Source organism: Marmota flaviventris, chromosome 18 (assembly GCF_047511675.1).
Source record: "Marmota flaviventris isolate mMarFla1 chromosome 18, mMarFla1.hap1, whole genome shotgun sequence".
Taxonomy (NCBI): domain Eukaryota; kingdom Metazoa; phylum Chordata; class Mammalia; order Rodentia; family Sciuridae; genus Marmota; species Marmota flaviventris.
The window spans coordinates 28,291,529-28,309,806 of NC_092515.1; the positions used below are offsets into that span (position 1 = coordinate 28,291,529).

At 32.6% G+C, this 18,278-nt stretch overlaps 1 protein-coding gene across 2 annotated transcripts in view; it reads right to left on the minus strand.

Moving 5' to 3' along the window:
• The window catches only part of Neto2 (neuropilin and tolloid like 2), a 40,017-nt gene extending 23,555 nt beyond the window's left edge, over positions 1–16,462 (minus strand). The window contains exons 1-6 of one of the 2 annotated variants that reach the window (XM_027939125.2): positions 16,432–16,462; positions 15,774–15,830; positions 13,111–13,251; positions 12,225–12,473; positions 7,989–8,012; positions 7,757–7,884 (exon numbers count right to left, since the gene is read on the minus strand). In XM_027939125.2, the coding sequence (XP_027794926.1) occupies positions 7,757–7,884; positions 7,989–8,012; positions 12,225–12,473; positions 13,111–13,251; positions 15,774–15,830; positions 16,432–16,462 (630 nt within the window). Of the gene's footprint in view, positions 1–7,756; positions 7,885–7,967; positions 8,013–12,224; positions 12,474–13,110; positions 13,252–15,773; positions 15,831–16,431 lie in introns of both variants that reach the window. The other variant, XM_027939124.2, reaches the window with a different exon arrangement.
• Between the last annotated feature and the right edge of the window lie 1,816 nt (positions 16,463–18,278).

The following is an 18,278-nucleotide window of genomic DNA, read 5'->3' on the forward strand; positions in this document are numbered from 1 at the left end:
CCTATGTATCTTTAGTTTGATTTGTAATTACTATATTTTAATGTTTATGAATCTAAAAAATATATAGTATTATTTTAAAACTTTTTATCACTTATAAACCACTTTCCATCTTTTTATGGGATTCTAGTTTGCTTTCACTTTTAAAATTTATCAATACTGCTGCAAATATTCTTGTATTCTCATTACACACATAAATGATGATTTCATTTGGGTATCTATCCAGAATTGTACTTACTATGTTTTAACATATCACCTTTCAGCTTTAACAGAGTATGCTGATAAATGACTATAGCAATTTATGCTCCTAAAGCAAATTAGGAGTTTCCGTTACTCACTTCTTGCTAACATCTCAAGAAATGTTCCCTGAACCACCCCTGCCTCCAGGGGAAATCTGTCAAGTTGCTTGCTACTTTGCAGGTGTCTGTCCTATAGTGTGACTTTTCCCAGAACTTTACAAAAAGTCATATAGTACATAGCTTTTTTAGCATGATTTGTTTGAGAGTATTGCATTTGTCAATAGAATGTCCCTTTTTAATGCTGAAAAGATTATACTATCTGGATATGCCTGAGTCTATTCTTTTAACAGCGGAAGAAACTTGAACCTTTCTTTGCTTTTGATTATTATGGACAAAACTGCTACAAATATTTGCATATTTATTATATGAACCACTTTAATTTCTCCTGGGTACACATTCAGAAAAAACCAGAGTCACATGGCAATTTTATAGGAAATTACCATGATGTTTTCCAGAGTGGTATATCATTTTGCATTCCCACGAGGAATGTATCAGAGTTTCAGTTACTCTTTAGGTTTCCAGGATTTAGCGTTTTTTCTTTTATTTTTTTTGGTGGAAGGTCGTGTCACTGTTTCCAAGATTAGTCTAATTTTTAAAGCAAGCCTCCTGCCTCAACCTCCAGAGGTGAGGCTTTACGCATATGTCACCAAGTCTGGTTTGGTATTATTTTTTTTTTAAATAATCAGTTTTAATGGCGGTATATCATTGTGATATACTACTATTTCACTGTGGTCTTAATTTGCATTTTTGTAATGACTAAATGTTATTTGAATTGTCTGATAAAATTTTCCCACTTAAAAATTGGGTTGTTGAACAGAAATATGGAAAAAATGTGCTCTATATGTGTAATACGAATTGTAATGCATTCTGCTGTCATGTATAACAAATTAGATTAAAAAAAATTTTAAAAAATTGGGTTGTTGGGGCCAGGGCTGTGGCTCAGTGGTTGAGCGTTTGCCTCGCACGTGTGAAGCACTGGGCTCAATCCTCAGCACCACATAAAAATAAATAAATAAAATAAAGGTGTTGTGTTCATCTACAACTAAAAAATATTTTAAAAGAATTGGGTTGTGTGCATACTATTGAGTTTGAGTTCTGGAAAAAAGAAGTCTTCAGAAAAAACGGTGATTTGCAAAAGCCTTTTCCCAACCAGTGGCTTTTCACTCAATAACATCCTTCACAGGGAAAAGCTTTTTATTTTGATGAGTCCAATTTATGCGTGCGTGCACATACACACACTTTTCACTTATGGATAGTTCTTTGGTGTCCTATCTAAGAACTGCCTAACCCAGAATCATTTTTTTCTGGAGCTTGGGGTAAAGCTCAGTGGTAGATACCTAGCTAGCACAGAGCAGGTCAAGTTAGATCCCCAGCATTGGGGGAAAACGAAGAAAAGATTTTCTCCTGGATACTTACAATTTAACGTTTATGGTTATAATATATATTTAGGGTTTGTGTGAGGTACTTTATAAATGTCAAAGTGCATTTTTTAAAACTGCAGACTTATATTGTTCCATCCCCATCTGCTGAAGACTACCCTAACTCCACTAACTGCTTTGTATATGTCAAAGAGCAATTAACCATGTTTACACAAATCTAATCTCTTGGGCTATTTATTTTGTTCCATTGACCTGTACCATTTTGTCAATATCACATTATCTTGATTACTGAAGTTTTATAGTAAGTCTCCATCTCCATCTTCATTCTTTAACAGTATTATTTACTTACCATTAAGTTCTAGAATTAGTTTGTTAATATTTACAAAAGTACGACTGGGATTTTGATGGGAATTGTGTTCAACTATACAAATCAATTCTGAAGAACTGACATTTTAGTGTTACAGAGTCTATCAATACATATATACAGTGCATCTCTTCATTTAGGTCTCTAAATCTTTTAATCAGTGTTCTACACATTTTCAGTTTATGGATGGTGCATATACTTGTAAGATGCTTTTTAGAAATGGTACTGTTTTCTTAATTTTCAACTGACTGGTATTAGTAGTAAATAATAAGACAGACAGTATATTTTGCATATTGGTTTTATATCCTGCAAACTTGCTAAACTCATTTTTGTTTCAGGAATTTAAAATTTTTTTTGGTAGAGTTAATGGAATTTTTTATTCAGATAATCAATCACGTAAATCTACAAAGACAGTATATTTTTCCTTTTTGCACTGGCTACAATTTCTAGTATGGTGTTGAATAGGAGTTAGCTACAAATTCCAAAGGGACAGGTATTCAGGTTTTCACCATTAAATGTGATATTAGCAGGAGGCTTTTGTAGATATCCTTAATCAGGTTATGCAAACTTTTTTGAGATTTATTTTTATTTCGAATGGGTACTGAATTCTAACGAATGGAGATGTCTGTATCCTTTTTTTAAGGTAAATTTTAGCTCTTTTATGGTGAATTACATTGACTTTTTTCAGATGCTGAATCAGACTTGCAGGATAAACCACTCTTCACTGTGATATAGTATACTTTTTATGCATTGCTATATTAGATTTACTAATCTTTTGTTGAGGGTTTTGGCATCGTTTTCTTAATGAATTGATAAGTAGTTTCCTTACATCTCTGGTGATATCAGAGTACTGTGTTTCATAAAATTAGTTTACATTGTACCCTCCTCTTTCATTTCTTGGAAGCGATTGTAAAGAACAGGCATCGTATTTTTCTTAGATGTTTGGTACAATTTGCTGGCAAATCCATCTAGGCCTGGGTTTTGTTAGATTTTAAATTATGAATTCAATATTTGAATAAATATGGGATGATTTACCTCATATAGTTATTGGATACATTTGGTAGCATGTAGATTTTTAAGGAATTTGACCACATTCAGTCATCTGATGTTTGAGCATAGAGTTGTACTATATTTTATTATTATTTTTTAACGGGGAGAATGATAGCCTCTCTTTCATTCTTGATATTGATAAGATGGCTTATATTTGCCCAGACATTTGTTGTTCATTAACTTTCATTCATGAAGTTCCATGACGCCCCAACCCTCCACCTATCCCCTCTGGGTATTGGAGATTAAATCATCCCCAGCCCTTTTTGAAACAGGAAGTTGCTGAGGATTATCTTAAACTTGTGACCCCCCTGCCTTGGCATCCCAAGGGTGTCTCCCACCATATTAGGCTCCACAGCCTTTTTGAGACAGGGTCTTGCTACTTTGCTTAGTGTCCCACTAAGTTGTTGAGGCTAGCCTCAAACTTATTATCCTTCTGCCTCACAGCCCCAGACTTATAGGAGTGTGCCAATGCATCCTGCTAATTCCATCTTTCTAGTATTATTTCTCTTTTTTCTAAAGAACTTCATTTAGTAATTTCTTTTGTAACAGGCCTATAGACAACAAATTTTCTTCGTCACTCTTCACCAGAGTGTGCCTTCCTTTTGCCCTCATTCCAATTTTTTTTTTTCTTCTCCTAGCACTCAAAAAGATTTTGAACTATCATCTTTGGTTTTCATGATTTTCTACAGATAAACCCAATCATTATCATCACTGCTTCCTTAGAAAGCACCATTCTTGTCTGGCTGATTTTAAGATCTCAATCTTTGGTTTCAAATAATTTGGTTTTGATGTGTGTAGGCCTTGGTTTATTTATTTTTAAATTTTATTTCATTTTATTTGTAACTTTTTTATCCTCTTTGGTATTCACTGAGCTTCTTACATCTAAAAATTCATGTCTTTCACTAAATTTGGAACCTTTTAGCAAGTATTTCTTGAAGTATTTGTTCTTTACTAATCTCTGTTCCTTCTAGAATTTAAAAATGATATGTTAGGCTTACTAAAATTGTCCTACAGGCTTCTTAATTGGTTCTCAATATTTTTTTTTTTGTATTTCAGATTGGACAATTTCTAACAAGTTATCTTTTAACTGACTGTCTATCACCTCCATTCTGATAGAAATTACATATAATAAGTATTTCTAAAAACTTCAGATATATTTTTCTCTTTTGCTTGTATACCTCATTCTTTTATACTAGCAAAGAACTGTTTATAATATTCTCTTATGATAACCTAAAACACTTATTAACAAAAAAGCAGACAGAATAACTTATCCCAAGTTTAATAATTATCATTTCAATCTTATTTAAACTTCATCTATGTCTCTCCTCACTTCTGCCCCTTACCTATTAGACTAATCCCATTTAATCTATAAATAGTTCCATTATGTAGTGTTAAAGTCACTTAAAAAGTAACCTCTACACTATTATTAAACCAGCCAATTTCTTAATATCAAACACAGTGTTTGAACTTATAATTGTCTCTTAATGTCATTAGCTCCTCCCTGCCATTTACAATTTGTTGTACTGGTTGATCCCATATCTTGACTATTGTGAATAATGCTGCAAAAATATAAAGGTGCAATTATCTGTGTGACATACTGATTTCTCTTCCTTTGGATATGTGCTATGTAGCAGAATTGGTGGATCATATATCAAAACTATTCTTACTTTTTTTTGAGAAAATGTCACTGTTTCTGTAATAGTGGTAACTAATTTACATTCCCACTAATGATGTATAAAAATTCCTCTTTCTCTACTTCCTCCTCAACATTTATTGATTTTGGTATTTTATAATGGCTATTGTAACACTAAGATATCTTACTGTAGTTTTGATTTGCATTTCCCTGATAATTAGCGATGCTAAGCATTTTCTCATATACTTGTTGGTAATTTGTGTATCTTCTTCTGAGAAAGGTTTATTCAGATTACTTGACCATTTTTTTTTGCTCGAGTTCCTTAAAGAGTTTTTAACCTTTGCTATAGTTTATTTATGACGTTTTCCAATTCTGATTTTATGTGGATGTGTCTTTTTTTCTAGATTAATTTTGCCAGTGAATTGCTTACTGTTATCCTTCACAAACAGCTAATTTTTGGTTTTGTTAATTTTTAAAGAATTTATTTCTGCTTTTAAAATCATTATCTTTCTTCAGATTTGTCGTTTTTAAATGTCTTCAGTTGAATCTTAGCTCATTAAATTTCAAGCTTTTTTTCTTCTAATGGATGTGTATGGTTGTAAAATGTCCTCAAAATACTGGTGTATAGCTGCATCCTACAACTTTTTTTTTTTTTTTTTAAATAAATGGACACAATACCTTTGTTTATCTTTTATGTGGTGCTGAGGATTGAACCCAGTGCCTCACACATACTAGGCAAGCATGCTACCACTGAGCCCCAGCCCCCTACAAGTTTTTGACATGTGGTATTTCTTTTATTGAGTTTTAAATGTTTTCAGATTTCTATCCTGATTTCTTCTGATCTATGAATAAGTAGAATATTATTCAGTTTCCAAATATATGAACAAATTGCCAAATATATAAGGTTGTAAAGTAATTTCTTGGTTGCCGATTCCTAGTTTAATTGTATTTTTTTCAAAGAAAGCTCTGCATAATCCCAAGCACTGGTGTATGTTCAAATTTCCTTTATTAGCCAACTCTATAGACTAGTTTTGATAAATGTTTCACACGTAGAGGATGAATGTTCTCTGGATGTTCTGTGCAAGATACATGTAGATTAGGTATACTTGTGTTTGAATCTTTTGAGCCTTAATAACTTTTTTGTACATTTGGTCAATTAATCATTAAGAAGGAAAAAATGTTCCCATTGTAACTTTGTATTTCTTACTTTTCCCCTGGCAATGATGAATCTGTAGCTTAAACATTCTGAGACTACATTAATTTGTAATAATTTTACATTATTTTAACTTCTTTGTGAATTGGTGACCTTCTTGATTTTTATTTTTATAGTTCCATCCATTCTCTTTTGGTATTTGCCTGTTATTTTTTAGTTTTCCATTTTCAAATTTTCCTGTAAGCAGGATATATTTGGATTTTAACTATAGCATTTGCTTCATTTATTATTTTTGCCTAGAATTACCTCAATATTGCCCTCATTTTTGAATCATAGAATTTAATATGGAAATGGAGGTTGTCAGTCATTATTTTTCCTCTCAAAATTTTGAAGATATTATTCTGTTGTTGTTGAGCTTCTGTTTTGCTATCGATGGTGTAGTGACAATCTAAATAGCATCCTTTTGGAGACAACCTGATTGTTTTGTCTACTCTTATCTCAAGGGTAGGTTGTGAGCATAGGTATTTTCTTTTGGATGTGTGAGATTATCTGCAATGGTGGTTTATGAATGGCAACTCTGTAGCCTTATTGGTTATTCTGGACTTATTTTTTGCTAGATGCCTCAAAAGGTTTTATGAGCCTAGGACCATTTTGTTAATTTTGGGGCTCCATGGTTCCTGGATTGAGCAGGGAATGTAAACTCATATCCCAAAACCAAAGACACATTTCTAATTGAAAGTCCTAGGGGAATCCAGCCTTACCTCCAACCCCATTCAAAGAACAAGCCCATAAAAATACATTATTTGTCACTGACATGTGCCAGTAGATATATTTTTTAATTAAAACAATTTTTTAGAGTTGTATATGAACAAAAACCTTTATTTTGTTTATTTATTTTTATGTTGTGCTGAGGATTGAAACCAGTGCCTCACACATGTGAGGTAAGCACTCAACTGTTGAGCCACAACCCCAGCCCCAGTAGATATATTGTTTTAAATTTACCCTTTCATGTAAGTCATCTCCCTCTGAGGGTTCTAGTTCTAAGCTATTTAGGGCCTCACTAAGTTGCTGAGGTTGGCTTTGAACTTGCAATTCCCCTGCCTCAGCCTCCCCAGCCATTGGGATTAGAGGCGTGCATCACCATGCCCAGCTGTAAATCTGATTTTCATGATTCTTTTAAAGGTATGTTCTTCCACCCCGTCTCTCTTCATAAACATATATTAAATCTAATTTTTGACTCTGTTGATATTCCTTAATTAGCAATCAATCTCAACCTGTTAGAGTTATTTACAACATTCTTCTCTGAGGTACTTCTAAACGAAAACTCTACATAATTAGCAGAGATCAGCTGATGTGTAAGAACACAGAATTCAACATATTTTACACTGGTCAGTATAACCAACTCTGAGACCTCCAAGAAGACTCTAACCTCTTGCAGCCTAATTTTCTTAACCAAACAAAATATTTTTAATGATAAACTGATCAATATTTTTACTCACCATTAGGAACCTACAGATTTTAAGATCTTTTTTTTAAATGAGATCTTGCTATACCGCCTGGGCTGGACTTGCTATCCTCCTGTCTCAACCTTCACGGTAGGTGGGAATACAGATATACGACACCAAGTCCAACTAGATTTTTAGAATCTTAGACTTTTAAAATTAAGAACCTTAATGTATGTGTAAACTTCCTGAAATTTATATTTGTTTATTTAACTCTAACAGTGCTGGTGCCCAATAAAGTAAGTGAAGTAAAATTAAGTTTTTTTAAAGTTGTAGTATCAGTTTATATAGTCAACAAATATCTGCATGAACAAAAGCAACAATTTATACAAATCACGTCTTATGTTCTTCCCTGAAGTGACTCAATACATAATAATACCTTAGCTTTTGGAGTAGCTTTAATTGTCCATATGCAATCAACTGCTTGGCCAGGTTTTGTTTTTTCTTCTTGTTCTACCTGACTAGAACGTACTATTCCATCTGCTCCCGAGAGCTCGAACTGACAATCTAGAGAGAATAAATGAATGACGTTCAAAGGAAAACAAGACTGACCAAAAATGCCATGGGGAAAAAGAGGTAATATACTAAACCTGGGATGGGATTTAAAATACCTCCTAGGTAAGTAAAGTCTGGATCTGTAACAGAAAAAAGAAGAAAGTTATTCGTATTGAATTACTTTAAGGCTTAAATATTAGTTTACCTCAACAGTCCATTTATGAACTCACTTATAGAATCAATATTTATTTAATGATGATGTTCATATTTTTGATCCCATCATGAATTAATAACTTATGCTGCTTGAAAACTCACATCAATTACCAAAAGTAGTAGTCTGTTGACCAATGAAGGGATAAACAAAATGTGGTAACACAAGGGAATATTAGTGCAACCTTTAAAAAGAAATGAAAGTTATTTTGGCTGAATCACATTAAAATTTGTCTTAATAAATTTTTTTGCATAGTAAGAGTAGTGGTGATAGTTGCAAAACATTGTGAATGTACATAATGCCACCAAATTGGAGATTTATGAATGGTTAAAGAGTAAATTTTATGCTATGTACATTTTACCACAAGAAATTTTTAAAAATTACAGACAGGGGCTTCTTTAAATACTACATTAAAGTTCAGATATGACCTGCATTCACCAAAATACTAGAATAAAAAAAACTGCTGGAGAGTCAAAAATGTCTCAGAATCCTTATCTTGGAAAACCTATTTCATACATAGTTTATTTTATGTAATGGGATGCTCAATTCTTGTTAAAACTGTCTTTTAAATTCCAGACACTTTAGAAAGTTATTAAACTACAAATTGGAAAAAAGTGGAAATAAATTAGGAGCTTTATTTAGAATACGTCTCAGGGACTGTCCTTTTTAAACTTAAACTCATCCTTGCTAAAAGGCGACAACTAATAGGACATTACAGCCCTTTTGCAGAAAAATGTCAAAAGTAAATTTAAATCTTAAGTGGTACTGGGTGAAAAAGTCAGGAGCTAACTGGCAAGTTAATCAGAATTTTTCATATGAAGGAAAGAATTTTAAGGTTTTATCCTTATTGTTTTAAAATTCTCACAATTATCTAGTTAAATCCAGGAAGTAGTATTGATTGAGAGCCTCTATCTTAACAACATTAGAGAATTTCATTAAAAGACAATAATTTCTTACAACTGTTAATAGTTTTCTTTTAGATTTACCACTCCCTAGACAAAATTTATTTTATATTATAGGGGTAGAAAAGATGGTGGAATGAGATGAACATCATTACCCTTGATTGCATGAATGGGGCGTCTCTACATCATGTACAACTAGAGAATCAAAATGTTGTGCTCCATTTGTGTATGATGAATTGAAATGCATTCTATCATGTACAAGTAAGTGGAACAAATAAAAATGATAAGAAAATAATAACAAAAAATTTATTTTATAAACATGACTTTTAATAACAGCAGATATAGCCACATTTTAGCAAATTAGACACTGCCTATGGAACATCTTCCTTTCTTCTAACAATGAAACTGCAGAATCTTTACTTATATCACAAAGTCAACAAAAAAGAAAAAGTTGCTTAGAGAATCAGAATTTAGTCCTGGATTTAAAAAATAAATTTTTTTTTAAGTTGTTAATGGACCTTTATTTTACTCATTTATTTATATGTGCTGCTGAGAATCAAACCCAGTGCCTCACACATGCTAGGCAAATGCTCTACCACTGAGCCACAATCCCAGCTTCTACTCTTATATTTGCCATCTACAAGAAAATCTTCATCTCTAAGTTTCCTCATCTATAAAATAGGATCTATTGTAATTCAAATGACAATAATGTCAATCTTCCTGACATTATTGTCATTTGAATAAAATTAAATATAATGTCTGTAGAAACTCTGAAGCACCATAAAGTGCAAATGAAAGGTCAAAAAAATCTAAAAATCCTATGAATTTCATAATTTGTCTATATTTTAACTATAATCCATATAAAGCTTCTCTAATAATATATAAAAATAGAGGAAAAAGAGCTTCTTTTGTCCAAATTAAGCATCTTAATATACAAGGTGATTCTTTTAAAAATATCTTAAAACATTACTCAAATAAGAGTAGTGTTTTTGCTACTGATAATAGTGTCTTCAGTTAATAGAAATCGAATACCTGACCAATTTTTAACTAAGCCAGCTTTTATAATTTTTTCGGGCACTGGAACCCAGTGTTTTGGTAGACCGAGTGCTCTAACACTGAGCTATACCCCCAGCACTTTCTTTCCTTTTTATTTTTTTTTATTTATTTTTTTTACCCCCAGCACTTTCTAAAACTATATTTTGAGACTGGGTCTTCCTAAGTTGCCAAGGTTGGCCTTTAACTTGTGTAATTACCACCACTCTTCATTTCCAGAACTTTTCCTTATCATCCCAAGCTGGAAGTCTATATCCATTAAACACTAATTCCTCATTCTACCCTTCTTAAGTCACTGGCAATTCTACTTTCTGTTTGTATGAATGTGACCACTTTAGATATGTTACATAAGCGAACCCACATAGCACTGATCCTTTTGTTTCTGGCTAATTTTATTTTTAGCATGTATCAAGTTTTATCCATGTTGTAATATATATCACAATTTACCCAAACCAGTTAACTTACATCCTCACAAAAACCTACACATGATGTTTACAGCAGTTTTACTCCCAACTACTAAAACTTGGAAGCAATCAAAACATCCTTTAATAGAATGGATAAACTGTGGTACATCTGATAAAACATTAAGATATTTTTAAAAAAATTTTTTAGCATTCAGTGCTAAAAAAAAAAGAAAGAAAGAAAGAGCAGTCAAGCCATAAACAGACATGGAAGAACTTATGTGCATATGGCTCAATGAGCAAAGCCAATCTGAAAAGGTCACATACTTATGATTTCAATTATATGTGGCATTCTGGAAAGGACAAAACTATAGTAAAGAGATCACTATTTGCCAGTGGTATAGGGGGAGAGAATAATGAATAGGAGGACCCCCATGGAATTTTTAGGGCAATGAACCTGTTCTGTATACTACTATAATATACATGTCAATATACATTTGTCAAAACTCATAGAACATACAAAACCAAGAATGAACTCTAAATTATGATTTTGGATGATAATGATGTGTCAATGTTGGTTCATTGATTTTAACAAACGAACCACTCTGCTGCAAAGTGGTAATGAGAGGCAAGAGGTGTATGATATATACTTCCTACCCAATTTCTGCTATGAACCTAAAACTATTCTTAAAAAACTAAAGATGATAAGACAAATTTTACTTTTTTGGAATGTTGTCATTTTAGCAGTAGGCAAATAAATATTAAGGCAAAACTTTAAAATTTCCATAACATTTACTGAAACGAATTATAAGTAATTTTTATTTTTTGGGCAAACAAGTAATGTTCTGACTGTTCTCACAGCGTTCTTAGGAACCAGAGGTAGGTTAGATCCTATTGGTTGGACAGTGCCCCCTCCCAATACATCTACATCAGAATCCCCATAACCTGTATAACCTTATATTTTTTTAAAAGCAAATATTACAAGGTGAAAGATATAATTAAGATTTTAAGAGGAGAAAGAGATGTGAAGATGGAGATCGAGATTGGAGCAATATGGCTATGATACCAGAAGTGTTGGAGCAGCTACCAGAAGCTAGAAGAGACAAAGATTTTCCCCTACAGTTCCTAGATGGAGTAAGGTCCTGGTAGATTGAACTTTTGATCTCCGAACTATGAGGATATATTTTTATTGTTTAAGTGTCCAAATTTGTAGTGATTAATTATGTCAGTCTCAGGAAACTAATACAGTAGGTATTACCCCTTTCACCAATGGCAAATATCAGGTACAACTCCGTGCTTAGGTCTTACAGCTATTAGGTGACAGAAAAAAGACTCAAACCCAGATCTTTTACCTACAAGTGCAGAACAGTATTTTTTCTATTGCTCATTATTTTCAAGAGCATTTATTCAAATGAACGGCTAAGTCAAATCAGTCCAATAAAAAACCTGCCAAAATTTTTGTGGGGATTGTGAAAACCAAACAATATGTTGAAATTATTTAAAAATACATTTATTTTGATATTGTGGACCTTAAGTATGTGTTTTATAAAACACAAGAAAAATAAGAAAATGTGATATCATCTGTATTATGCCTCAAAATTCAAATGATATGGTTCTAGTTCCAAGTTTTATTAAGGTTTATTTGTTCATAGACTAATTTCCTTTTCACCTTGAGAATCCCTTTAAAGTCTTGATCTTATTAACTTGACCAAATTATCTCTTTTCTAGCCTTAGGATTCTGCAATCAGGGTGAGATACTCAACCAGTGAAAAGATTATTCTTTACCTGGAATAAATGAGTATTTTGCTCGAAATCCCAGTCCTTCAAGTTCTTCATCAGAACTAAACTTAATCCACATGAATCTCCCTGTTGACCTGATTAATGGAGGGCTTTTCATGCCACAGTAACGATCTATAAGAGGAGAGAAACCAAATGGCCCATCTCGAACTTCCAAGTGATCAAACCGACATTCAAATGATGGCTCTATATAATAATGTTCATCAAAGGTCAACTCTATTCTTTGACGTGGAGCAGCTATAAAACAAAAGCAAGCAAATCAGGGCAACAGAAATGGAAATATATAAATGTACAAACAAATGAGAAAAACAGAACAATCACTCTAATTCTTCATAGATAAGGATCATAATGAGAATTTTTATAGGTCACAATAAATGTCATATTTTACAATACTAATAATGTACTCTGTAGAACTATTGTAACCTTCTCTTTGGCAAATGCTGTTTATTAAATTAAATGTATATGACTGATTAAAATTGAAGCTTCGAAAAGTTATTGGTTACTTATTTCATGAGATAAAATGTATCATGACACACAAAAGAATAAGCAGAAGAATGAAGGGAATTCACTGATTTGGACATAAATTTGCATGAAGACTAATAAAAAATGCCAGTAAGTTTAGGTTTTTATCAGAGGAATTTCTCATACGTACTGATGCACTTAACTGAATCATAATTTAGGAGATTCAAAATTCTCATGAAATTTCAATTATCATTTTGTTAATGTATTCAATATTTAGAAATACTAATCATTACTAGAGTTTAATTCAAATATAAATTTTGTTCAAACTAGCTTAAACATGGTATTTTTAACCAATGCAGTTAATTTTGCAACAAAGTAGAAAATTCATCCAATAAAAAAATTGGTCAAATACCTTCCAAAATGTAGATACACTCCTTGTTTGGTGGATATGACTCAGGATAATTTGGTGAAGCAAAATGACCTCCATTACTGGTTCGAACCCAAATGCCACACTGGGTTACAGGAATGTGCTTGATTCCAATATTTTGTCCATCTTAGGGAAAAAATAGCATTTAAACATAATTATAGTAAAGCAGAATAGCATTCTTCCTTTTTCCCAACAACTTTCCAAACAATTGCCCACTCTGTAATATATACATATAAAATTTTGTAAGAACCACTGCCAAATTTAGTTCAACAAACTGAGCACAGAACGAAGTAAAAGATTGTGTATGCTGTGCTTGCTAGAGGAACTTTGTGCTGGAGGATAAGTTTGCCATGTAGAGAATATAAAGTGCAAAACCATATAAGAGAATCAGATAAATCAGTAAAATGTAATAAAATTCAGTTCTGACATAAAAATAAAAGAATCTATGGAGTTATCTCTGGTATCCTTATATTTAGTTTAACACAAAAGTCAAATGATTCAAAGATTACAGAAAGATTTTAAAGACTGTAGTTGAACACAAGTATTCAGTTCTGCTGTCTCCTCAAGTTCCACTTAAAAAGCAGTAAAAGGATTTTTTTTTTTTTAAGGGCATAAACTTGTAAGTACAAGGAGGTAGATACAAAGAAATAACTGGTAGTTCTAGAAGTAGAGTGAGGGGTTATGTGAAACTGGTAATTTTAATAATATGATGCAGTTTACATATACATAAAGTCTGTATATGAATTGTTTCATATACTTTATCTTCTCCACAAATCTAGGCAGCTGCTGCTCATATATTATTTCTTTGGAGAAGGTAAAACAGAGTTAATGGAATAGGAGACCTCAGGTGTGGCTGAGGATAAAAATGCCCATGGACTGATTAGTGAGTGCTAACACACTGAATGACACTTCCGGGCTTCTCCTACTGGGCTCACCAAAGGCCTCAGTGAGTTATGGAGTTTCTAAATGGGAAATGCAAAGATTCTTTCCTGGGAAATCTAATTATTCCTAAAGATTCAATGATGCAGACCTAGGAGACACCCAATGTCAGGACATTCCACAGTGAGGGCCACAGCAGACAATCCTTACTTACACCTGCAGACTGCTAATGAGCAATTTTTCAGTGCCCCTCTTAAAATCTGAACAGATGTTCAGTAATCACTGAATATTTAAAGCCACTAATTTGAAAATCAGACCCAAACAAAGAGAGAAAAAGCAACTCTAAGGAAACAAAGACTGCAAGAAAAATATTTTTTTAAAGACAGTAACAACATAAAACTTTAATCTGAGAAAGAGAAAAGCAAATACATGAATAAAACAAGAACAAGGACATTCTTTTAAAAAGCATATGTATAAAACAAGAATGCATCCAAAAACAGAAGCAATGAAAATATTAGAAAAAGTTTTGGGCCAATCTGACCTCTGCCTGTGGTTGTGCATAAAGTTTTACTGAATATATGCATGCCCATCATGTATATGTATTGTCTGTGGCTACTTTCACACCAACAGCAGAGCTGAGTAGGTGTGCCAGAGACTGTATGGTCTTAAATACTTATTATCTGAATGTTTACAGAAAGTTTCCTAATTCCTGGTCTACAAAATAAAGCCTAGGAAGTCACCCAGCACGTGGAACAAAAAGACAGATGGAAAAAACCAAACAAACAAATAACAATAGAGCCATAACTAAATAATGGCATTCCTAAAGAGAGAGAACAGAGAAAATGGGGGGAGGAGAGAGATTTTGAAAAATTTAACAAAACCCCCAAATTTCCAAAACCAAATGCAAAATTCATATTGAAAAAACTTGATGAGTAACTTGATATAAACCCTGAATACTGATTTAACCAGAATATAGCTATATTGAGAAGGGTGGTAAAAATGGAAGAGAACATTGTGGATGGGGGTGAACAGTAGGTGTGTCAAAGAGCTAAATTATTCACCTTCCATGGTGAGAAATCAGTATCAGATGTTTAAAATTGAAATAATCAAGAAATAGAAGAACAGCATGTTACTTAAAGATATGAGAGAAAATTCCAAACAATCAGTTTAAAAAAGTAGTTATTTATATTGAGCAAGAAGATGGTTGGGGTAGGCTAGGAGGAGGACTGTTTTTTTCCTAATTATTTAGTACACTTGGATTTTTATCATGTACATGTATAACTGACAAAAATAAAGAACAATTAGGATTATAAGGAAATGTACCCAACTATGAGATGAAATTCTGGCTCAAAAAACACACTAATCTTTTTTTCTACATCAGGATACTTAAAATAGGACCAAAGAGCTTCAAATAAGGTATTGAGAAATGTTTCATTTGTTTTCACTGGAACAAGGGATTGTTTTTTTTATTTTTGCTTAGTGATAAAGTATGAATATCATTAAAATTTTACACATAATCCAGTGTGCTAGGAGCTAGTAGTGATGCCAAAAAATTTTTAATTTACCAGGAGAAGGTTTTTGTTGATGATTTAGTCTAGTTAACAAGTTGCATCCAGTTAAATGAGGCTGATAGGTTGACAGAAAGCTTTAGGTTATTGGAATATGCAGAAGGATTATAGAAATAGTACTCAAATTTTTTTTTCAGTCATTTCAATTAAGCCATCCCACTGTTCTGGACAAGTAGTAAGTTATCATTGTAAGTACTTTACCTTGGGTCTTTTGGGCCACAGCGATCCCTTCCACTACAAGTATTGTTATCAATAACACTAGAGAAATAACAGAAAAGTAAAGTTAAAAAATTGCATTTTTATGACATTTTACTAAGTCTACAAGGAGTTTCAGATGATAATAAAAGATTAACTCACTATTTCTTACTAACAATGTTCACTCTCAAGATTTTAAAGTGTTAAGTGTTATGTTCTGATTTATATGTGACCCTTAAGACAACCTAAGAAAAGATAAAACTGATTTTTATAATCATTTATTCAAGCACTAATAGATGTCATTTATTTTTCAACTTGGTGTTTTAAAAAATAATTTAAAAACCTCAAAGCCCTAGAAAAATCAGAACAAATTAACACCAGAAGTAGTAGAAGACAGGAAGGAAATAATTAAAATCAGAGCTGAAATCAATGAAATTGAAACAAATGAAACAACTGAAAAAACTGACAAAATGGAAAGTTGTTTCTTTGAAAAAAACAAATAAAACTGATAAACACATAGCCACATTAAGGAAGAGAAGGAGAGAGAAAGCTCAAATTACTAAAATCCATGATGAAAGAGGAAATATCACACGGACTCTACAGAAATATAGAAGATAATTAGAAACTATTTTTTGAAAATTTGTACTCCAATAAAATAGAAAACATCGCAGGCATGGACAAATTTCTAGAGTCATATGATTTACCCAAACTGAATCAGGATGACATACACAAATTAAACAGATCAATTTCAAGAAACGAAATAGAAGATACCATCAAAAGCCTACTAACCAAGAAAACCCCAGGACCAGACAGATTCACAGCTGAGTTCTACAAGACGTTCAAAGAAGAATACCAATACTCCTCAAATTATTCCATGAAATAGGAAAAGAAGGAAGATTTCCAAACTCATTCTATGAGGCAATATCACTCTGATTCCAAAATCAGACAAAGACACATCAAGGACAGAAAACTTCACACCAATATCTCTAATGAACATAGATGCAAAAATTCTCAATAAAGTTCTGGCAAATTGAATACAAAAACATATTAAAAGATAGTACAACATAATCAAGTTGGGTTTCATCCCAGGGATGCAAGGTTGGTTCAACATATGAAAAACAATAAATGTAATTCATCACATCAATAGATTTAAAGATAAGAATCATATGATCATGTCAATAGATGCATAAAAAGCATTTGACAAAATACTGCACCTCTTCATAGTCAAAACACTAGAAAAATTAGGGATAAAAGGAACATACTTCAACACTGTAAAAGCTGTATATGCTGAGCCCCAGGCCAACATCATTCTAAATGGACAAAAATTGAAAGCATTCTTTTTAAAAACAGGAACAAGTCAAAGATGCCCTCTTTCACCACTTCTATTTAACATAGTTCTTGAAACTCTAGCCAGAGCAATTAGACAGGTGAAAGAAATTAAAGGGATATACATAGGAAAAGAAGAACTCAAACTATCACTATTTGCTGACAACAGGAGTCTATACTTAGAGGATCCAAAAAATTCTACCAGAAAACTTCTAGAAATAATAAATGGATTCAGCAAAGTAGCCGGACATAAAATCAACACCCATAAACCAAACGCATTTCTGTACAGCAGTGATGAATCCTCTGAAGAGAAATTAGGAAAACTACCCCCTTAACAATAACCTCAGGGGAAAAAAAATACTTGGGAATCAATTTTAGTGAAAGAAGTAAAAGATCTCTACGATGAAAACTACAGAACACTAAAAAAGAAATTAGAAGTCCTTAGAAGATGGAAAGATCTCATACTAGACAAAGATCTCCCTTGTTCTTGGATAGGCAGAATTAATAATTGTCAAAATGACCATACTACCAAAAATATTATACAGATTTAATGCAATTCCAATCAAAATCCCAATGACATTCCTCATAGAAATAGAAAAAGCAATCATAAAGTTCATCTGGAAAAATAAGAGACCCAGAATAGCCAAAGTAATCTTTAGCAAAAAGAGTGAAACAGGTGGCATCACAATGCCAGACCTTAAACTATACTACAGAGCAATAGTAACAAAAACAGCATGGTATTGGCACCAAAATACACTTGTAGACCAATGATCCAGAATAGAGGACACAGAGACAAACCCACATAAATACAGTCATCTCATACCTAGACAAAGGCGCTAAAAACATATTGGAGAAAAGATAGCCTCTTCAACAAAGGTGCTGGGAAAACTGGAAATCCACATGCAGAAACATGAAATTAAGCTCGTATCTCTCACCATGCATAAAACTCAACTCAAAGTGCAATAAGGACCGAGGAAGTAGACCAGAGACCCTGTGCCTAACAGAAGAAAAAGTAGGCACAAATCTTCATCATGTCAGAATAGGTCCCAACTTCCTTAACAAGTCTCCTTTAGCGCAAAAAATAAAATCAAGAATCAATAAATGGGATGGATTCAAATTGAAAAGCTTATTCTCAGCAAAAGAAACAATCAGTGAAGAGAGAGCCTACAGAATGGGAGCAACTTT